The 15,967-nt window shown below is 50.9% G+C and overlaps 1 protein-coding gene across 2 annotated transcripts in view; it reads right to left on the bottom strand.

Annotated features, from left to right (window-relative positions):
• Window positions 1–225: 225 nt before the first annotated feature.
• TSC22D1 (TSC22 domain family member 1) overlaps window positions 226–15,967 on the bottom strand; it is a 68,023-nt gene continuing 52,281 nt past the window's right edge. The window contains exons 2-3 of one of the 2 annotated variants that reach the window (XM_054973246.1): window positions 1,633–1,684; window positions 226–1,347 (exon numbers count right to left, since the gene is read on the bottom strand). In XM_054973246.1, the coding sequence (XP_054829221.1) occupies window positions 1,132–1,347; window positions 1,633–1,684 (268 nt within the window). In that variant the 3' untranslated portion in view covers window positions 226–1,131. The remainder of the gene's footprint in view (window positions 1,348–1,632; window positions 1,685–15,967) is intronic. The other variant, XM_054973247.1, reaches the window with a different exon arrangement.

Below are 15,967 nucleotides of genomic sequence, written 5' to 3'. Positions count from 1 at the left end.
GGGGAGGGTAGTTTCCTAGCAGCGGAAAGCTGCGATTTACATGACAGGGCTAAAGAAGGCAGCAAGATTTCAGAAAGACTGCTAGTGGCGGCACTGGCCGTTCTGGTTTTATTCACATTCTGCGTCCAATCCAGTAAAATGTGCTCCTTTGTTTATAAAAGCAACAATGTTTGAATATTCTCCAACCATGGCATAGAGCAGAAAGTAGCAGTTGTCTTCAAACTATTTCTAATCAACATATGATGCTTTATTGGGACTCAAGAAGTGCAATAGTTAAATATACCGATGTTTTACAATTTATTTCTTCCTCAAAGAACATGCGCAGAAATGTATGCATACTACTATACAGATGATATGCAAAAAATTCATAGCAAGAAAACATTTTTGAAGTTTGCTCATGTAGACCGATTATTTCCTGGAGTGTTTGGTCAGCCCAGCTTGAATTTGAACTGGTTCTGACAGCAAGGTATTCAGTTCCAAGACAGTTTTCAGAGCTTGCACAAACAACCATCAGCCAGTTTCTTCAGAGCTGTGTGGGTGCAAATCTAATTCACGTAGCATCAAAAATAAAATAAAAAACCCTCCCCAAACTTGTTCAGTTCACCCTTTGGAATCCACTCTATACAATTTACGGAGTAGTTACAATCCCTATTTTACAAAGTAATTACACTAAATACACAAATATACATTAAGCAAAGAAACCTTCATTTTGATGCTCCTATATATGTCACAGTCAAGGCGTCACCTACCTGCTCTCCTCCTAGGAATACAATCCTGGCGCACAGCCTTAGCTACCGGAAACTATTCAAGCACCGCCGCACGTTCAGGTGGCAGGAGGCGCGCCTCCGCTCCTCTCCTCCCCCCCCCCCCCCCGCCCTTCTCAAGGTCCATCTCAGCAGCTGCCGCCCGGAGGCTCCTTGCGGGGGTGCCGAGGGGGGTCTTCATGCCCAGCCCCAGCCTTCTTCCTTCCACCGCTCCGGGAGAGGCAGCGGGAGGCGGGTCCGGGCTCCCGCAGCGCCGGCAGACCCCGCCGCCCCCGCCCCCGCCGGCGCAGCTGCCACGCCGGGCAGGGCAGGGCAGGGCAAGGCAGGGCATCCAGGGCGGGAGGCCATGCAGCAAGGCGGCGTCGGCTTAGGCGGAGGGCCCGGGGGGCTGGGGGGCGGGCGGCGAGGGGGCGGCCTGGAGCTGGGCCTGGAGCTGGGCCAGCTGCTCGGGGCTGGCCAGGGTCTTCAGCAGCGCGTTCTCCTGCTCCAGCTGGCTGTTCTTCTCCACCAGCTCCTTGATCTGCTCCTTCAGCACCTCCACCTCCTCGCGCACGGCGTACATCAGGTGGCTCTTCACCAGGTCCTGCCGGAGGGAGGGGGGGGAGGGGGGGAGAGGCCCCCGCAGCGTTAGGGGAGCCGCCGCACGCCACGCCCCGCCCCGCCTGCCCGCCCTGCGCTGCACCGCTCGAGGGACGCCGGCCGGGCCGGGCCGGGCGGGGCTGCCGCAGTGCCCGGTGACGTCAGGCGGGCCCGGCCAATCGGCGGCCGCGCTATTTCTGGCCGGCGCGGGTTTGCCTAGCAACAGCGGGGAGGGCGGCCGCCCCCGCCCCAGGAGCCCCCCGCCCGCCCGCCCGCGCGCCCCACCTACCATGGCCTGCTCGATCTTGTTGTCGATGGCGACGACGCTGGCGGCGGAGGAGCTGCAAGACACAAGCGGGAGAGAAGGGCGTTAGCGGCCGGCGGACAAAGGCGGGGGCGGCGGCGGGGCACCTGCGCCGCGCCCGCCTTTACCTCCCGTCGCCGAGCCTCGGGGCGGAGCTGTCGGCGCCCAGCAGGGCGGACAGGAAGGAGATGGGGAAGTGCCGCAGCCGGCAGACGCCCAGCTCCATCGCCCCGCCGCCGGCGCCGCGGCCCGGGATGCAGGGCCGGCAGGGAGCGCGCCAGCCAGCCAGCCAGCCAGCGAGCGGGGCCGGGCGGGGCGGGGCTGCGGCGGCCGCGCGGTCTCCGCCCAGCCCGGCGCCCGCGGCGCCCCAGCCGGCTGCAAGAGGCACGCGGAGAGCGGCGCCCGCGCCCATTGGCTGCCGCCGCCGCCGCCTGGCCCCGCCCCCCGCCCTCCTCCCGGCCGCGCAGGGCGCACAAGGCGGCGGGTCCGCCGCCGCAGCAGCAGCAGCAGCGCCGCGCCCCTCCCCGGGCAGCCCCTGCTCCGCCACGGCCGCGCAGGGCCCAGGCCGGACATCGCCGCAATGACCGGATTCCTCTCCGCTCCCGCAGCAGCAGCAGCAGCAGCAGCAGGCGGCTCGCAAGGCGCTTGTTCTGCTGCCCGGCCCGAAAGCCCAGCTGCTCCCACCAGGACAGCGCTGCGGCCAAGCCAGCCCCTGCTCCGGCCCAAGGCGAGCCAGCAGCACCAACCTTTAGGCGTTACATCGAAGGCTGCGTCTCTTGAGGGTATGTCTAGTGCAGGCAAGACCTGCCAATCGTCTACAGCTCACTACCCAGAACTTGCTTTGTAAATCACCCACAGGATCTCCTTCAGAGACCAGAACTGTCCAAAGGGTTCGCAACAAAGTTCTCCTGCTTTGGGAAATAGCCGCACTCCCCACCAGCGGGCGAGCACCGACCACACCTGTCAAAAGAGGCCCCAACCTCGTCTATCCAGACATCTGGCCTCAACCAGGCACAATTCAGCCACAGGCAAGCCCCTCCGGTCCAGCAGTCTAACCAGGCACGCTTAGGAATAAGCCCCACAGAACTCAACACTCATGGCTTCCGATTAAGCCTGCACTGGAGGTGAAGGGGAGACATGCCACCACCCAGCAAGCCCATTCACAAGAATGCAGACATCTGGAAACGAAATTGTGGAATCACTAATGCTGCAACCCCTTCATTTATATCCCTGCTGGGGACCCAAGGCAGTTTACGCCGTTCGCCTCCCATTTATCCTCACAACCACCCTGGGAGGTTGGTTAAGCTGGGAGTGTGCAACTGGCCCAGGGTCACCCAGCAACCTTCCACAGTAGACTGGGATTCAAACCCAGATCTCTCAGATCCGAGTCCAGCACCTGAACTGCCACTTTATGGGTGGGACTCTCAACAGAAAAGCACAAAAGAAAACAAAGGCACAGAGCAAAGGGTGCGTTGCAATCCAGCAGCTCCAATGTGGATAGGGAGCGGCCAGCTTGCAACATAGTTCAGAACCATCAGTTTACCTGAGACCCAGTAGCACTGGTTAAGAGGTACCACCTAAGAGGGTGCCCTCCCACAGCGCTGGCTCAGCAGCTGCAGAAAAGCCTCCATCGCAGGCCTGGTGGCGGTAGACTCCGTGCATCCTTTTCAAGCCCCACTTGTGATCCCTAAGCAATTCCCAATCCTCATTTTAGATCCCCGACAGCAGGGAAAGTGCATGGCTTTGCAGACCAGATGGACTGGATTCATATCCCAGGTCAGCCAATCCTGTACACTTGATGGCTGCCTCAGCTTTTCTTCTATAAAATGGAAGTCTGCCTTCCAGAGATGCTCTGAAGGGAACAGACAATATGGACACTGCCAGGAATTCATGCAAATCACAGCCAGATGCTTCCTAGCAGCACGACAACAGTGTGCAGTGGGGTTGCGCAGCTCAGCATTAGCACAGTGATGTACTCCAAGGACGGCCTTCATTCTCTTGTGGGAACTCAGCCAGACAGGCCCAGAAGTGAGCCACAGCTGCCTCTCCCCTCCCACCCCTACGGGACCACTTTTATAGCCTTTTATCCTGAATCTTCTGTAGCGGACATTGCAGTAGAAGTGGGGAGATCTCCAGTCTGATCTACAAGGAGACTTGTGGGGTGCTGAAGGCTTTTCTGGAAAACATCATCCAGGATGCTGTAAATGAGCACACCGAGAGGAAAACCACAACTGCCATGGATGCGGTCTATGCTTTGAAGCGCCAAGGCCCAACTCTGCAAGGGCCAAATCTTTTTGCTACAAAGTGTAACGGCAACAGGAGTCTTTTGTTTAGCCCTGCAGAGAGAGGGGGGGTGTACCTTTCCTGGCCCCAGGAAGGCAGGAAACTCCCTGTCCAGATGTGCACTGGAAGGGCAACCCCCCCCTCTTTTCTAATCCCCATGTACACACCATGGTAGCAAAGGACAAGGAAATACAGGCTGAAAGGAGGGGCGAGCAGACACACGGCGTCCTGCATCTCTGTTAACAGAATAAAGGAATCAAGGCAATGAGGAAAAGAGAAAGTAACCAACAGGCACCGCTTGCACGCATACTCCATTCTAGATGGGACCTCTGGTTGTACACCGGATGCTATGCGGTGGTTCGAGTTGCATGGGCAGTTCTAAATGCTGCTAATAACAGGGATGAATGCTGGGGCACGGAATTACATAACATCTGTGAGAAACTGTCAGGCTTAAAAAAAGACATCCAGGGGAATTGCACCCAACTCTCCACAATTCTCCCTGGACACACAGGAACTCCTCTGGAAGCATCCCCGCAGTCAAGAAAGCCAAAATACCCACGGGTGCAATGCCAGGCGTAGTCCGAGGCACCAGGTCTTCCCCTCCCCTGTAGACAACCCCAAATTCAGCCAACTTTATCCTCTGCCCAATTAGCAGTTCTGCACACCTTGAAAATGACAGGACTGAAGGCCAAGTAAAAGACTGCCTAGTTTTGAATCAAGAAAGTGTTGTCTTCTCATACACCCCTCCAATTTATACTACAGTGACCAGTACAGGCTATTTTTAATGGTTCGATTGGGGCAGGAGGAGAGACGAGCTGTGGCTAACTTCTGTGCCTATCTGTCTGGGTTCCCACCACAACAGAATCTCTCATGCCTGTGGTGGCAACATAGTTAATGCGAGTGGCATTTAAACAGGATTGGAACACAAAAGTGGATAGCGACTCTCCTACAAGGGAGGAAGAGGAAGAGAATGAGAGCTGGGAAGCACAAGAGCCAGTTTGGTGTAGCAGTTAAGAGCACGGAACTCTAATCTGGAGAGCCGGGTTTGATTCCCCACTCCTCCCCTTGAAGCCAGCTGGGTGACCTTGGGCTAGTCATGGCTCTCTCGCAGCTCTCTCAGCCCCACCCACCTCACAGGGTGATTGTTGTTGTGGGGATAACAACAACATACTTTGTAAACTGCTCTGCATGGGAGTTAAGTCATCCTGAGGGTGGTATATAAATCAAATGTTATTATTAAGAGCAAGCCTCTGCGTAAGGAGCAAAATGGCCCTGAGTGTGTTGCTCAGTAAGGCCATGCAAAAAAAGAGTGAACATGTTGTATTAACTGTTCAGGCACCTGTGTTTTGTGGTCGCGTGAGGTTACTTTGCAAGAGGCTCCTGAAAAGCATACCAAGTTTAGCAGAGGATCCTGCTTCCGAAGGCCTGAGAGCCACTGCCAGATGGACTATGGCTGCAACTGACCTTGCTGCAGTAGAACTGTCAGGCAATCCTGTGGCCACCAGGGAGACCCCTGAAGGAGAAGCAGAACCTACCTGGAACACACCTGCGACACAGGGACATAGGGGAAAGCTCAGTTTTACGGGATGTGGGCTAGACAAGTTAATTACGAGCATCATTCACCACCTCTTCCCTCAACAGTCCATTCCTCCTCCCTGTGCCTGGGCTTCCAGAGCAACACCAAGGGAAGCCCCTTCATCGCTCTCCACTCTTGCCTCTAAGCTGCTGCCCATTCCCCCAGAGAAAGGACCCCTCCTCTCCCGATCCATCACGGCCAGCTGCCCCTCCTTCAAGGCATCCCGGAGCCACCACAGCTGCTTCATGGCCTACTTCGTGACCCTTCCTCTTCCACAACCGTGAGTTCTCCAAGGGCTTGGCAGGCTGCTAGCCAGCAGAAGCTTCCACCTCAAGGTGAAAGGTCACTCATGGTATAGCCAGAAAATCAACGTATGCACCTCCTTAAAAGCAAACCACCCCACAAAACAGGGGTGCCTTTCTGAGCCCCGCTCTCCAGTTAGCCGCATATAAGCAAGCCCCCCGGTTTGCCAGCTGCCCGCCTCATCCAGGTGAGACCAGCGACAGCCTCGCAGGGAAGCTACCAAGGCACATGCATCTCAGCTGAAGGCTGGGACCGGCTCCCCCCCATGTCACACGGCTGTGCCTCGACTCGCGCAGGGACGGGTCTGTTTAACAAGAAGCCTCAGCTGTGGGCCAGAACGGAGGCGGTTGCAGACAAGAACAATCCTCTGCTACGGACTGCCTGGGCTTCTCGCATCTGGGAACGAAAGCACTGGGGGCAGCTCCCAAGCCCCCCTCCCCGCTTTCTAAGCACCAGCAGCTCCCCTCCTGCAGGAAGTGCCCGCAACAACGGACTTCCCTGGGCTTCAGTGGCCGGGCAGCACAAAAAAAAAAGAGCAGCTGTGATGGCGAGTGACCGCCCCAGCCCCTCCCTCTGTAGGGGCGGCCGTGAGGCAGGACTGGGGGAGGGGGACTCCCAGACACACGCACGCACACACACACACACTGACGCCGGACTCCTTGCCCGGCTTTAAGCCCACGGGAGACACTCTAAGACGTCTGTCCGCAGATCTGCGTTTACAGCTTCCCACCCACTCTGCTGATTCTTCCCCACTGGCGTGCCTGGAAGAACAAGTGCTCGGGAGCCCAGTAAGCAACTCCACCGTAGGAAAGGAGAACGTTGCAGAGAGAGACGACGCGCTCAGAATGACAGTAATCGGTGCTTAAGATTTAGCAATTTTACTTCTCACAACGAAGAAGGGAAACTAGCAACCTCATGTCTACTGTATAGGTGAGATTCAGAAAGAGGGCCGGTGATCACCAAAAATCCATTCTACAAGGGTTGTGGGTCAAAGCTGCAGTTTGGACTAGAACTCTTTGCATATTCGTGCCTATTGCTTGCTAGAGGTAAATTATTTCCTTGCTAGAGACAAATTATACAGCATTAGAATTGTAATCTATACCATTAAAACATGCATGATTTATAGCTTCGTCAATTCAGCCATTATTCTCCTTGAAAATTTTAAAAGTGCAAACTTGGCTCCAGCTAGTTATTTCCTCTGCTAAAGGGAGCAACTCCAGACAGACATTGTTTTAACAAAATGATGCTGCTGGCCTTACTTTCAACGGACAACATTAACTGGGTTCTTTTAAGGACCGCCTAGCATTCAACAGACATGGTTTTACAGTTAGTTACCTCTTAAGATGCTGCTCCAGCTCCAAAAAGACTTTCATGGCTCTTTGCGGAGGCCTTCTCCCTGGAGGGCTGCTGGCTACATTGAGCTCCCTTCCGTATTTATCAATTAATTCTTGCCCAACCAGGCACAAAAAGAAACATGGAAGAGTTTTCAGAAAGAACACATTTAACATTAGCAGTACAACCTTAATAAGACAGCACTTTTAGAAGCCTGGTTTTATTAAAGAAAAACAATAATAAAACAATCGCAGCTGGCAGCTGAGCTGGTGCTTCTCTTCAAAGTTTGCCAAGCGTAATACCGGAGGGTTATAGACAACACAAGTAAGAACAGGCAATGACATCACAGAGTCTGAGATCATGTGATGTCCTGTTACATAAAGCATCAAAAGAGATTAAAATCTTCCTGTTCAGGATTTCACCTCCCCTTAGCTACATGTAGAATCTCACTGAAGTACCAATTCTCACCTCCCATTGTGACGAGTCATTTTGTTCTCTCTCCAATGCAAAAAACAAATGCTAACCATTCGTGGTTGCCGTATTCCATGGAATGGGGAGGTCTCTCTCCAGAGCACTGCTGATGCTCCCCTTTGAACAGAGTCGCCCCCAATTTCAGAGTTCTTCAGCCGTCCAACGTTAATCTTCAGTCAGCCACAGGGAGCTGGAGGAATGCAGAGCGCTGGGCCCGCTGTGCAGGGAAGGGTCAGGGCCTTGCTCTCAGCTAAAAAGACAAGGCAGCCTCCTCGGATCCGATGCCCATCTCAGTCAACTCAAAGACAGGCAAGATTCCCCCGCCAACATTTCTCCTATAATAATTAGCAGAGTGTCCACCTTAAAGCAGTTTCAGAAACTTCAGACCAGAAGCAGCAAACGACGACGTTTATTTTCACAGATTCCCTGCTGACAGTAAGATTTGTTTGTAGTTTACTAATCAGTTAACGATCCAATTAAAATGTGTTCCACTGAAGCTTTCATACCATCTCCCCAATGAATATGGCAGGTATCAGTTGGGACCTCATCTTAATGCACTTTGCCTAAAACTGGAACTAGAGAACCCCAAGAGGAACCACGGGGTAAGGACGAATGTGCAAGAGGGTGCCCTTTCATCTGAAGTGTCCCAGGTTTCAGAGCAGCACAAAAACATGCAATGTGATGCACTCCTTTTCGCTATTATGTTCTATTTAGGGGGAAGAGAGCCATGGGGCCCGCTTTCTACAGCAGATGCACTGCTGTGCCGGGCTGTGCCATGTAAACCTAAGTCTAAATCAAATCATATCCACGCTGGAAAGTGGTAACAAGCTGCATTAACAAAAAAACAGGGCTGCACTTATGTGTAACTGTTGTTCATGGAGGTCTTCTGTGCAGGCACACATGGGGGACTGCCGATTTTGGAGGTTTTATAGCTGAAATACCACCAGGGGTGCTCCCGCCTCCTACTGCACCTGCGCAGCCATTTCCCCATCAAAATGGCCCCTCAGGAGGCGGGGTGCCCCCTGCTACCCTCAGCCCTCTTTCACCACTGTACTCTCAAGATAACATAAGAGCTTTAGCGGGGAAGGAGGGAGGGTGTGTGCGCCTGCACAGAAGACCTCAATGAACAATTACAGGGAAGCGCAACCCTGTTTTTCATCTTCAGTCTTCTGTGCAGTCCCACACGGGAGTTTACCAAGCTATTCACGTAGGCAGCGGAGCCTGCTTTCCTTCATAGGAAGATCGACTGGAGCGCTGCCGTACCCACTGCCACTTCCTTTCTATCAAGAATATCCAAGGTGTAATGCTTGACAAATGTGTCTGCTGACGACCACGCTGCTGCCCTGCAGATGTCTTGAATAGGTACACCTCTGAGCGGGGCTGCCAAAGATGCCTGCAACTTGGTGGAATGCGTATGCATTTCTAAAGGGCAAGGCGAGTCAGCGTTCTTGCGGCAGTCCTATGGCCTGTACCACCCTGTTTCGCCATTGGTTTGGGCGCTGGCCTTTTCTCCCTTACTGGGACCAGCAAACACAAACAAAAAGTTGGGAATCCACCCTAAACGATTTGGTATGATCCAAATAAAACACTGCTGCCCTTCTGATGTCTAGAGTACGTAGGGCCTTTTCTGCCTCGGCACTGGTAAGATTATCTCCTGTGACACATGGAATTTTGAAGCAACTTTTGGCAAAAAAATCCAATTTAGTCCTCAAGACCACCTTTTCTGAGTGGACCTTCAGGGAAGGGGGTTCCACGCTTAACGCTGCCAGTTCGCTTACCCTCCCAGCTGATGTGACAGCCACCAGCAAAGAATTCTCAGGAGGGCAGGTTGCCAGGGGCTCGAAGGGTTTTGTGACTAGTTTTGTCCGTACCAATTGTAATGACCATTGAGGGACTACACGATTGGCAACTGGAAACATGTTATTCAAACCTTTTAGAAACATCTTAGAAGTAAAATGGGAGAAAACTGGCTTATTTTCTACAGGCGCGTGAAAGGGCGGTATGGCTGCTAAATACACTTTAACTGACGAGTTTGATAGGCCTTTCTTCTTAAGTTCTAATAAAAATTCTAGAACGTTAGACAGTGCAAAATCAGTGGCGTTCAAATTTCTTTCTTCTGTCCATGACCTGAATTTCTCCTATTTCAGCCCATAGGACTATCTGGTAGACTACCTTCTGGCGTTCAAGATGACTTGTGCTCCTCCCTCGGAGAATGACCTGTCGGAAGTATTAGCCAAGCAGTCAGTCTGAGTCTCCCTATATCATGGTCAGGGCTCATTTGGAGGGGGAACACGCTGGAACGATGTTCCTGTAGATCTGAAAAGAGGTCACGTAGGTTTTGGCCCCGCCCACATGATTCCTTTTCCTCCCCACTGCCTCCCCTCCAAAGGAGGGTAAGCTGCTGCTTTAAATTAATTCTGCTGCTTTATTTTCATTCGTGACTCATGAGACAGAGAGAGAGACTGAGTGCAAGCTGGGTTACTGGGCCTGGATCTCCAAAGGAGGGTAAGCTGCTTTAAATTCATTCTGCTACTTAATTTTCATTCATGACTAGTGATTGAGTGAGTGCGTGCATGCGTGCGTGCAAGCAGGGCTGCTGGGGCTGGCTCTCCAGAGGAGGGTAAGCTGCTTTGAATTCATTCTGCTTTATTTTCAGGAAATACCTGGAGATTTGGGGAGAAAGGGGCCTGAGGGGTGGGTGTTGCCTTCTGACACACTTCTGGCGATGGCAGGGGTGTGTGGCATATGCTAATGTGATATGCTAATGAGTTATGCTAATGAGTTCCTGCAGTTCTTTTTTCTACAAAATGACCCCTGGTCATGGTGGAGAATTCCCCTCCACAACAGGAGGTCTGGTTCCTTGGGTAAGTGGTAAAACCGCTAGTCTCATTAGTCCGTGGAACCAGGGCTGCCAGGGCCAAAACGGAACTATCAGAATCGCACTCGATCCCTCTGTTTGGATTTGGCTTATCACCCTGTCTAATAAAGGGATAGGCGAAAATACATAGTGGAAGCATTGAGATTGTGAAAGCTGGAATACGCCTCCCAGGGATTTGTACCCTAGACCTCCCCTTGAACAGAAGAGGTCTGCTTTCCGGTTTTCCCTTGTAGCAAATAAATCTGTATCTGGGAAACCTCATTGGCAGAAAACATAGCTTATACTATCCTTTATCGACCACTCATGGGGGTTGTCTTCCAACATGCTGAGGTGATCTGCTATAACGTTTCCCACCCCTGGTATATGTACTGCGCTTGAGTGTAGTCCATTTTGTATTGCCCAAGTCCATATTACAATGGCTTCCCTGCACAAGCGTCTGGATATGGTTCCTCCCTGCTTGCTGATGTAAAACATCACTGTGGAATTGTCTGTAAGTATTCATACTGATTTGTTTTTTATCACATCTGAAAAGGATGTTAAGGCATTATGTATAGCTTTTAGTTCAAGGAGGTTAATGGGAGACTCCTTCTCTAGGCCACCCCACCTTCGTGAGCATAGGGGTCTCCACAATGTGCCCCCCAACCCCGACTGGAGGTGTCAGTAGTGATAGATCAGTCGGATGTTCTATGTCCAAAAGGGACCCCAGTCAACAAATGTGCATCTTCTAGCCACCATCGTAACAATCTTATTACCTTTTTAGGTATATTGAGTTTCAGTTCTTAGGAATCACTTTCATTATGAAAGGCCGATATGAACCACAATTTGAGCTCTCTCATCTTAAGTCTGGCGTGAGGCACTACTCCCATGGTTGCCTCCATGAATCCCAATAGGATCTGTATTTTCATGCTGCCTGAAAACTACAGCGTTGGAACATCCTAACCATACTCTTTATTTTCTCCATAAAGTCTACAGGTAAGAAAGTCCTGTCTACACTACTGTCGAGAATCGCTCCTATGAACTGTACCCTCCTCGCCGGAGTCAGTTTTGACTTCTTCTGATTGACAAATAAGCCCAGTTTCAGATAGGTAAATAGAGTTAATTGTACCTGTCTATTCACATCCTCCTCTGAATGACGAGTGATTAACCAGTCATATAGGTATGGATAAATTTAAGGTTCTCAAATGGGTTATGACAACTGCCACACATTTCATGAAAACACGGGGCACAGTGGACAACCCAAAGGTATTGATAAACTTTCCGATTATAAATAAATCTTAGGAACTTCCTATGTGCCACATGAATGGAAACATGGAAGTATGCATCCTTCAGATCCAATACTACGAACCAGCAGCTGGGTGCTAACAGTGACATGCGTAAGGTAGTCATGCAGAATTTACGAGTGACAATTAACTTATTTAGATTTCTTAAATCTAGGATCGGCCTACACCCTTCATCCCTTTTGTCTACTAGAAAAAATCTGGATTAGAACCCCAATTTAGATGCCCCTTCTGGCAATTCTTGCACTGCACCTTTATCCAACAGCATCTTAAGTTCTAGTCCTAATTCAGGATACTTCAAAGAGTTTGAAATTTTAGGAAGAACCAGATGTGGGGAACTTTTGAACTCAATTTTATATCCACTGTAAACAATTTTCAGCACCCAAACATTGGATGTAATATTAAGCCAAACTGAATAATAACCATGAAGCCTTTCCCCAGAAACTGGGTCCGGCCTCTGTTCTAGTCAGAAGTGTTTGGAAGTGTGTGCCTGCTCCTTAGAGTGTTGCGATTGAGACCCATGTCTCTCTCTCTGATTTTGTTTCCATCTGGAAAAGTTGCCTTGGGTGTTCTGGAATTGGCACTGAGCAGGATACAAGTATCCCTGATAAGTTTGGTAACAACATGACCTTACTCTGTAACTGGACTGTTGCCAATATTGGCTCCTTCCCCCCTGCTGAGTCACAGGAAGAATCCCATACAAATGGGCTGTGAGCCTGTCTTTGTGCTTTTGTGAGAGATACTCATTCGTCTTTTCAGAAAAAAGCGTCTTTCCCTCAAAGGGGAGATCTTCCACTTTATTCCATGTTTCTGTTGGCAACACTGTTGTTCGCAGCCAAGCGCTGTCATCTCAACACTATGGCTGAGGCCGCTGTCCTCGCTGAGGTTTCAGCAACATTCTGGCCCGCATTTATTTGATGCCTAGCTAAATGTATAACTTCCTCCTGAAGGATCTTTATCAGGGGTCTCTGATACTCAGGTAGCTTATAAAAAAAACCTGACACCTTATTCCATAAACACAACTGATAGGCACCCACCATCATGGCCTAGTTAGCGATCTTAATGTTTAATGCTGCATATGAATAAACTTTTCGTCCCAAGGCATCAAGCTTTTTGCCTTCCTTGTCAGCCGGAGCTGAATAGGATCCTTGCCTCTCTCTGCTTAGATTGCAGTTCTTCTGTAACTAATGATGACGGTGGTGGGTGAATAGACAAATAAGGACATGACTTGTCCTTTGTCTTGTAGAGGCCTTCCTTTTTCTGTTGTGACGGTAGCCGATGCTGGTTTCTGGTAGAGCGCAGCCATCATGTCCACAAACCCTTCAATTACAGTAAAGGCCACGCTGGAAGTAGACCCAGAATACAAGGGCTATAGTATCTTGATCTTCGGCTTAGGTTCAGCCGACGAGATATCTATTTCCAGCACTTAGAATCATAGAATCATGGAGTTGGAAGGGGCCATACAGACCATCTAGTCCAGTGATGGAGAACCTTTTTGAGCCCGAGTGCCCAAACTGCAACACAAAACCAACTTATTATTTCAAAGTGCCAGCACTGAAATTAAACCTGAATACTAAGGTTTTAGTTAAGGAAAAACAACTCATACAGTTGTCTCAACTAATTAACATCTCTCTCTCTCACTCAGGAGCCACGACTGAAAGTAAAGCAAGTTAAATCAAAGCAGTCTGCCCTTCTTTAGACCAGCAGCCCTGCTTGCAAGCACTCTCTCTCTCTTTCTCTCTCTCACTCGCTCAAGAGCCACGACTGAAAGTAAAGCAAGTTAAATCAAAGCAGCTTACTCTTCTTTAGAAAGCCAGCCCCAGCAGCCTTGCTGCTGCCTTCGCTTCCTGCTGCTAAAGAGATGGGCAGCAGAGAGGCAGCCTTGAGGAAAAGGAATCACGTGGGCAGGGCCAAAACCCATGTGATGTCTGCTCAGAGCTACTGGAACGCCGTTGTAGGCGTTCCCCTTCCAAATGAGCCTTGGACCTAGCGATCGGCGACTTGGCTCGCGTGCCCACAGAGAGGGCTCTGCGTGCCAGCTGTGGCACGCGTGCCATAGATTTGCCATCGCTGATCTAGTCCAACCCCCTGCCCAGTGCAGGATCAGCCTAAAACATCTCTGACAAATATTCACCCAGCCACTTCTTGAAAACTGCCAGTGAGGGGGAGCTCACCACCTCCCTAGGCAGCTGATTCCACCTTTGAACTACTCTGACCGTGAAAAAGTTTTTCCTAATATCCAGCCGGTACCTTTGTGCATGTAATTTAAGCCCATTGCTTCGGGACCTACCCTCTGCTGCCAACTGGAACAGCTCCTTGCCCTCCTCCAAATGACAGCCTTTCAAATATTTAAAGAGAGCGATCATGTTCCCCCTCAACCTCCTCTTCTCCAAACTAAACATTCCCAAGGCCCTCAGCCTTTCCTCGTAGGGCTCAGTCTCCAGACCCCTGATCATCCTCGTCGCTCTCCTCTGCACCCTCTCGATTTTGTCCACATCTTTTTTGAAGTGAGGCCTCCAGAACTGCACACAATACTCCAGGTGTGGCCTGACGAAGGCAGTATAGAGAGGGCTATGACCTGCGATTTTGACGCTACGGCCCCTTTGATACAACCCAAGATTGAATTAGCCTTTTTTGCCACCGCATCACACTGACTGCTCATATTTAGTTTACAGTCCACTCTTACCCCAAGATCCCTTTCACATATACTACTGCCCAGAAGTGTATCCCCCATCCAGTATTTGTGCTTCCCATTTTTGTGGCCCAGATGTAATACTGTGCACTTGTCTTTGTTGAATTGCCTCCTATTCACAGCTGCCCACTTCTCCAGAGTATTCAGGTCTTGTTGAATTTTAATTCTATCTTCTTGGGTATTTGCTACTCCTCCCAATTTGGTATCACCAGCAAATTTAATGAGCAGCCCTTCCACTCCTTCATCCAGATCATTGATAAAAATATTGAAAAGTACTGGGCCCAAAACCGAGCCCTGCGACACTTTGGCCATCCTGATTAATTGCTCCGTATAGGAGCCGAAGTTATCTGTGGGTGATACTTCTCCAGATTCTCCCACAGCCTGCTGGTGAGAGTTCCGAAAGTGGGGTAGGGCTAAGCCTCTCTTGATACGGATCCGGCCCCATATCTGCCTTTGACAGCAGGAAGGCCACCCGTGAGCTGGAGAACGAATGGTGCTTCCTCAAGGGTGCTAGTGATAGTTCTCTGGCAAGGACATCAGTATGATAGGTCTTCCCCAGCTCAGTCTCATAAAGTGGGTGACCAGTGAAATACCACTCTTCTCCCTCATGATAGCCGGAGTCTCCCTGTGGAGACCTGCGGGAGAGGTGTCTCCTATAAGGAAGCTCCTCTTCTTCCTCAGAGGATAAGGTCGACCTCGATCTGGAGTGCAGAGAAGGGGACCTGGAGCGTAGAGATGGTGTCGGAGGTTGCTACAGAAGTATCACCTCTTCTTCCATCAGTTCTTGACTTGGAGACAGTCTGGGAAGTTCCTTGGAGGAGAGATGTTTAGGTTTTTTGCCAGATTCCTGGGCAGTTCATCCCGGGTCATCTCCTTGCCAATCAGATCCGCCAATGATTTCTTTGCCTTGGGAGTGGGTCCTGCCACCGCTATGGCTTTCTCCTGCAGCACCATTTTAAGCAGATTGGCTCTCTCTGCACGGCCTTTGGTGTGAAGTTCTGGCAGTGCTTACAAGTCTGCATGTTGTGTCCTTCACGGAAACACATTAAGCAGAGCGAATGCCCATCCATTTTCATCATCTTAGTGTTGCATTTTACACAACGTTTGAACAGAGCCTTCTCCGACGTTTCTTAAGATATAAGACAGTAAGAGAAACAACTCCACAAAAAGGCTAGAACCTCTCTACACAGCGGCAAAAGAGGAACTGAGGGTAGCAGGGGGCACCCTGCCTCCTAAGGGGCTGTTCTGACAGGAAAACGGCTGCACAGGCACAGTAGGAGGCAGGAGCGCCCCCGGTGGTATTTTAGCCATAAAACTTCCAAAATTGGCAGGCCTGCGCATGCCAACCCATGTGGGTTGCACAGAAGATCGAAGATGAACAACAGATTTTGAGTGTGCTCAAAACATTTCACCAAACTATATACATCCTGACAACTGTGAGAGACGAAACTGTGCTGCCTGCCTGCTTCTAGAGCCAAGTCAAGGTCAAGCCCTTCATGACCAGTGAC

The sequence above is a fragment of the Eublepharis macularius genome, chromosome 3 (assembly GCF_028583425.1).
Source record: "Eublepharis macularius isolate TG4126 chromosome 3, MPM_Emac_v1.0, whole genome shotgun sequence".
Lineage (NCBI taxonomy): Eukaryota > Metazoa > Chordata > Lepidosauria > Squamata > Eublepharidae > Eublepharis > Eublepharis macularius.
Note: the sequence above shows the minus strand (reverse complement) of the source record. Positions and strands in the feature narration are given on the sequence as shown.